At 42.6% G+C, this 7189-nt stretch overlaps 1 protein-coding gene across 1 annotated transcript in view; it reads right to left on the minus strand.

Annotated features, from left to right (window-relative positions):
- Positions 1–4186, minus strand: part of gabra4 (gamma-aminobutyric acid type A receptor subunit alpha4) — an 80070-nt gene extending 75884 nt beyond the window's left edge. Inside the window, exons 1-2 of the mRNA XM_060927907.1 lie at positions 4092–4186; positions 3759–3877 (exon numbers count right to left, since the gene is read on the minus strand). Coding sequence (XP_060783890.1) covers positions 3759–3877; positions 4092–4186 — 214 coding nt within the window. The remainder of the gene's footprint in view (positions 1–3758; positions 3878–4091) is intronic.
- Positions 4187–7189: the final 3003 nt, after the last annotated feature.

The raw sequence follows: 7189 nt of genomic DNA on the forward strand, positions 1-7189 counted from the left end.
GTAAAGAGCAAGGGAACCATAAGCGTGCAAAAGTGCAAATCAGGTCTAGTGGTGTACTATCATGTTGCGATTAAAGATACATATAGGTATCGATAGTGATTTGCTTAGTAATCAGACTACGTGTTACAAACATTCAAGATTTACTGAAACCCAACCGAACACTCGTTAAAAATGTCTGAGACATGGGTTGCAAACAGCAAACTATAAAATATTTATTGTTTGGTTAGTGGATCCACTTCTGAAAATTAGCAGTTGTGTTTCCATACACAACTCCACATATCCATCATCTGTAGCCGCTTATCCTGTCCAACAGGGTCGCAGGCAAGCTGGAGCCTATCCCAGCTGACTATGAGCAAGAGGTGGGTTACACTCTGGACAAGTCACCAGATCATTGCAGGGCTGACACATAGATACAAACACCCATTCACACTCACACCTACGGTCAATTTAGAGCCACCAATTAGCCTAACCTGCATGTCTTTAGGGGAAACCGGAGCACCCGGAGGAAACCCACGCAGACACAGGGAGAACATGCAAACTCCATATAGAAAGGCCCTCGTCGGCCATTGGGCTCGAACCCAGGACCTTCTTGCTGTGAGGTGACAGTGCTAACCACTACACTACTGTGCCGCTATATATATATATATATATATATATATATATATATATATATATATTTTTTTTTGCAACCCCCTGTGTGTGTGTGTGTGTATAAAATCACTCTTTACGACCGTGGTGAGCAGAAAAATATCTCAGCACACACACACACACACACACACACACACACACACACACACACACAGGGGGCCGCAAAAATAGGTATACAGTAATGAAAAATAAAACATCTGCACAAAACATTAGTATTAAATGAAACCTAGCACCACTATTATAATACTGGTAATACTGGAATAATCCTTACTGTATACCTACTTTTGCAGCCCCCTGTATATATATATATGCTAAGATGCTTTTCTGCTCACCTCGGTTGTAAAGAGTGATTATATGAGTTACTATGTCCTTCCTGGGAGTTCAAACCTGTCTGGCCATTTTCCTCTGATCTCTCTTATCAGCAAGGTGTTTCCACCCACAAAACCTGTCACTTACTCAATGTTTTTTGTTTTTCACACCATTCTGTGTAAACTCTAGAGACTGCTTTATGAGAAAACCCCAGGAGATCAGCAGTTTCTGAAACACTCAAACCAGCCCATCTGGCACCAACACCCATGCCACAGAGATCACAATTTTTCCATTCTGATGTTTGAAGTGAACATTAACTGAAGCGCTTGATTTGTATCTGCATGAGTTCATACATTGTGCTGCTTTCAAGGGATTGGCTGATTAAATAACTGCATAAAACAGCAGGAGTATGGGCATATCTAATAAAGTGGCCGGTGTGTGTGTGATCATCATATTTGTACAATTTCAAAATTCTCTAAAACAGTCATAGAAGTGTGCCTCTCACACATCCTGCAGGCTAGTCCAATGAAGAGGGAAGTGCACGAATGTTGCATACAACAGAGTGAATGCATACAAAAAAAAAGCTTCATTACACTTTCACCAGTCGACCAGTGCTGAACCTTTTCCAGTTTCCAACAGCAACAGAAGCAGCAGCAGATCATTGCAGTGGATATAAAATAAACAGAAGTCTTTCAGAAACTGTTATAAATTATTAACAAACATTACGTTAAGTGGGCCAAGCCAAAATAAATAAATAAATAAATAAATAAATCACTTTAGTACACCAGTAACACATCAATAACCCCTCTCTTTGCTTATTGGTGTTTATCTGAAAGGTACAAATGAAAAACGTAAAAGTTGGGATTGCATAAGTTTCCGTTCCCGTTGCTGTGAAATCCCTAATTATTATTTTGGAAAGACAGTTACAGCTTGCTAATGAGTAGTTACACATCATTAGCACATTGTGCAAGTAGCTGTGTTTACTGCTCTATTTTGCCCCCTAGTGGAGTAACAGAGACTAGCTCTTTTTCAAATCGTTCAGTTCAATTACGGTCCACAAGGCAATGTTAATTTAGACCAAGGATCTAAATTCAGTTAGGGATTAGAACATGTACTGGGCCAGGACATATGTCTGACTCCTCTGGTCTATGCTCTATGTGGATCATTGTTAGAGCTAAAAAAAAAAAGGATAAAAACTGTGAAACAACTTCTTAGAATACAAGTTCTCACATGATAAGTTATGTGTGTGGTGTAAATGCATATATACAATCTCTGAACTTATTCCTTACTACACAGGTTGCCAAACCTGGTCCTGGAGTACCACCTGCCCTGCATGATTTCCCTACTTTAACACCAGGAGGGAGGTGTTTGTGGATGAGCTAGAGGTACTACTCCCACACCATGTGATGCATAGGGCGCCGCCAATCTCCGTTTCCATAGCCCTCGGCCTCTTGCCTATTACATAGCTAGGGTTACAGTGGGGGGCTAGTCCTCTGGTAACCGTGAGAGTTTGACTCCCCACTCACATCTGTATTGCAGCATGCCTTGCCAGACGGCAGTAGGTACCATTTTTATGATGGTTTTTGGTATGACCTGACCGTGAGTAGAACTCGTGATCTCCTGATCGAGAGGTGGACACGCTAACCACTAGGCCAACTGTTGTCCCATGTATAGTTGAGCATGTGCGTGTGGCTGTGAACAGAGCAAATTCTAACCTGAGTGAAAGGGGCAAGTGAGCTGGAAAGCTGCAGCGTTATTTGTTTTAAAACACTTGTACATTACTGACATATCACTGTGCCAAGGGCATTAAAGGTGTGCATCGTGACTGGGATCCTGCTGAACCCAACAAGAAATGTCACAGGAGTATTTTTACTTTCATGCAAGCAGAAGTAGGCAGTCAGATATGAAGCTGCACAGCACAGTTACAGCATCCGTTGTAGACCTATCCAGGTTAGCATGGCTGTGGTTTAAATGACCAATTTGTTTATATTTTGGGAAACAGAACCAACTAAGGTCAATAGAAAACATCACCAGAGGATACAAATGAGTGGGATTGGTCAAGCATACTCTGTGGGTGCAAATGGGATTGGTCAAGGCTGTCTGTGGGAGCTAGCGGGATTGGTCAAGCATACTCTGTGGGTGCAAATGGGATTGGTCAAGGCTGTCTGTAGGAACTGGAGGCACTCGTTAAGAGTTTCTGAAGGTGTCGATGGGACTTCGTGAGTCAGTAGTGTGGGATTTAAAGGGGGAAAAAAAACGGTCCAGCGCACAGCTCTAGGCACAAGCATGAATAAAAAGCTCGTGCGCGTTCTTACCCTGGGTAGCCTGGCAAAACTGTGCATACTGCCAAGATTGCGCCAAGGGGCTCATGTCTCAGCCACCCCATTTCTCGCCCTCATTAAGGTACCAATCTACGCAGCAACCACAGCAGGTCTGAGTTTTCAGCTCGGAGTTACGCACACCATCCATCAAGCATAATAATCCCAAGCTGGATCTAAATGAACGATGAAAGCCTTTATTCAACAATGTAAACTAATCCTGCACCTTTTCTCAGAGTTAATTCAACACTCTCTTTGTTCATGCAAAGGTTTGGGCTATAGCAACAACACAGGTGAGAATTCATTAGTATAGGGATATTAAGACAGCCAGGTTTCTTCTCATAAAAAAAGAGGGACTGGAAGTAGGAAGGGAGCAGCATGTGATTATTGAAGCTTATTCAACTTCTTGAAGGAAGACACTCTGTTAGACTACTAGAATGTTGGATTGATTTTTTTTTTTTATTGATTGATTTTGATACGTACCTCCAAATCCAGGGCGCAGTCTGCTGTCATAACCCTCCAGAAGTCGGTCTAAGATCTGGGTGAAATTTTCAGGGTATAACTTCTCATCCCTCTTTACCTGACCTGAGATTTTCTTAATGCTGCAAACACGCAAGAAGACAAACGATGATGTTATGATGCGCCATCGCACAGCAAAATGATGCCAAGATCGTTTTGTGTCCCTTTTAAACATCTAAAACAATGTCAATGCTCTTGAACTTGCACTTATACGTGACCCGGAGTGGGGAACTGGATGTTAGATTATGGGACCAAAGAACTAGAGGCGAGTGCGCAACGTGTGCCTATGGAACTCACCAAGCCGTAACGCACAGAAAGTAGAAGAGTATGGAAATGTAAGTGGGGCACATCGCAATCACCGTCTCCTTCTTGGCCGAGACCATCTTTTGCATGCCATACTTCAAGCTTCCTTCACATTTCCAAATGTCTTGTCCCAGGAAAAGGTAGCAGGCGAGAAAACGAGCGCGTCCGCACCAAATGCGTTAATACCATCACCCTAAATGTGTCGATGTTCAATGAAAGGAAAGCCAAACAAAGAATCCATCTAAAGTCCCATCTCTTGACTCAAGATAGAGGCTAAATCCAAAGGTAAAACTCTGTCAGTGTATGAAAGCATCCTCATACAGAACAGAGATGTTGCAGTGCAAAAAAAATCTCAGCGCTCAAAACTGGGCTGTGAGGCTGCAGGGCTTCGAGCGCACAAGTGCTCACTTTCCCAGCGCGCACACTCCCAGACTGGAGAGGCTCTTTCGAATCCAGTCAAGGTCTTAAAAGCCTCCCAGTTCAGTAGAAACCAATCCAAAGTGAAGTTGAACTCTGGGTTGCGATACATATGTCCCAGGCGAAGTCAGTATTTATAACCCCCTATGACTAAACCGTTCTCATCTGGGAGTTAAACCGCCCAATCTGGCAACGCAGTGATTAGTTTGTGTGATGGCGAGGTATAACAAGACATGCCATGGCTTGTGTTAATTGATGTTCTTCTATACAGTCAGAGGTGTAACTTTCAAAGTGATCCTGCAGTCGTTAATCAGTGTGTGTCAGAGTAGGTGTGATAGCCACTTGCCTCAAAGGATTCATTATTCCTGCAGTTTGTTTAAAAAAGTGACAGTGCCACTAAATACACCAAAGCATAAATCTGGGAATGGAAAAAACAACACCATGAACTTAAATGGGTCGCAACAATCTCATATGACACACACACACTTTCACAGGTACAGTCACATTGTACAGTAAGTGGGACAAACTGCAAGCTGCTTCACAGATTTCAGTTCACCTGAGTCAAGACAAAGTCTTCATAGTCTTCAGTGTGTGTGTGTGTGTGGGGCGGGGAATCACTATCATGGGAAAAACAGTATGTTGGCATTCTTTGCTATTTGCAAAGCACATTTAATCTGAGCAATGATAGAGGAAAGTTAATTAACACCTGCAGGCTGAACATGAAGTCACATTGGGGAGACTGCAAAAGTGCTACCGATGGTTTCCTATCAGCTCGGATGTATATATATATATATATATATATATATATATATATATATATATATATATATATATATATATAAAACATTACAGGCATTTAGCTGACACTCTTATTCAAAACAATGTACAATATACCCAGAGCAGCCTGGGGAGCAGTTGGGGGATAAGTGGCTTGCTCCAGGGCACTTCAGCCATTCCTGCTGGTCTAGGGAATTGAACGGGCAACCTTTTGGTCCCAAAGCTGCTTCTCAAAACATTAGGCCATGGCTTCCCCCATGCCTATCCAGTAGATAAAAGATACTCAACAAGCACATTTCAAGTTGTTATGTAGAACAGGAAATTGGGCTGTTATCAGATCAACACTTTCATCTAGTTGGAACTACTGAGGCTGACCAGTGTGATGCTGTACCATTAATATGCAGGGTGGAAGTGTTTTTGCAGTTAGAATTGGAAGATAAAAATGAACCTGAGAGAGAGAGAGAGAGAGAGAGAGAGAGAGAGTCCCATGGCCTCATTACTCTAAGACACTATCTGAATCATCTTCCTGGAATACCACTGCTCTGCACATTTTGGTGTTTTCCCTCCTCTAACTCACCCAGTTTAAACTGATTCAGGCTTATTAATTGGCTGATGAGTTAGGAAGAAGGAAAACACAAATATACGCAGGGTGGTGCTACTGCAAGACCAGGTGTGAGAAACACTGCTCAAAGAACTGTGCATACTAACCTTTTCACGTTTACAGTTTGCCATAAACATACTTACATAAGGGGGTGGCGCGGTGGTGTAGTGGTTAGCACTGTTGCCTCACAGCAAGAAGGTCCTGGGGTCAAGTCCAGTGGCCAACGAGGGCCTTTCTGTGTGGAGTTTGCATGTTCTCCCAATGTCTGCATGGGTTTCCTCCGAGTACTCCGGTTTCCCCCAAAGACATGCAGGTTAGGTTAATTGGTGACTCTAAATTGACCGTGAATGGTTGTTTGTGTCAGCCCTGTGATGACCTGGCGACTTGTCCAGGGTGTACCCCGCCTTTCGCCCGTAGTCAGCTGGGATAGGCTCCAGCTTGCCTGCGACCCTGTAGAAGGATAAAGCAGCTAGAGATAATGAGATGAGATGAGATGAGGTTGTTTGTGTTTATGTGTCAGCCCTGCGATGACCTGGCGACTTGTCCAGGGTGTACCCTGCCTCTCGCCCATAGTCTGCTGGGATAGGCTCCAGCTTGCCCGTGACCCTGCACAGGATAAGTGGTTACGGATAATGGATGGATACTTACGTAAGCATAGTAATAACTAGAAATGAAAAAAAATTAAATATTTATTAAACATTGAGTATCAGCTCTTTATTAAATACACACGAATATTCACATTTTATATTGTACCTATTTTTTCCTCCTCTAAGAAGACCTTTGAGGCGTGTCCTAATTTAGAGTTAAAATAAGCCTGTATGACCTTTCCTACTCTATTCAGCCTGACTCTCAGTGACTCTGCAGACACCATGAAGAGAGGTTAATATGTGTGTGTGTGTGTGTGTGTGTGTGTGTGTGTGTGTGTGTGTGTGTGTGTGTGTGTGTATTCATGGTCAGTGTCTGTTCATGCTGAGAACTGCATCCGCATGTAAGGTGCTATACATTTATAAAAACATATGCACAGGATATGTGTGGGGAAAAAGTGCATGCGTATGCATCCGTCTCTGCTTTGTCCTGGACCTCCATGGAGCAGGTTCAAAGATTCAAGTGTCAAGCTTAATAGCTTAAAGCACAGAACCTAATATTACCCAATCCCTCCACACTACACACAAACAAAACTAAACAAAAGTAAATTCACATCAGCCACCACGTTAATTATATTTTTATGATTCAGGTTGCTATTTTGATCTGTGTTGTACTAATGAGTAGTTTGGGTTCACCTTACATGATTTCATTT

The sequence above is a fragment of the Neoarius graeffei genome, chromosome 8 (genome assembly GCF_027579695.1).
Source record: "Neoarius graeffei isolate fNeoGra1 chromosome 8, fNeoGra1.pri, whole genome shotgun sequence".
NCBI classification, from domain to species: domain Eukaryota; kingdom Metazoa; phylum Chordata; class Actinopteri; order Siluriformes; family Ariidae; genus Neoarius; species Neoarius graeffei.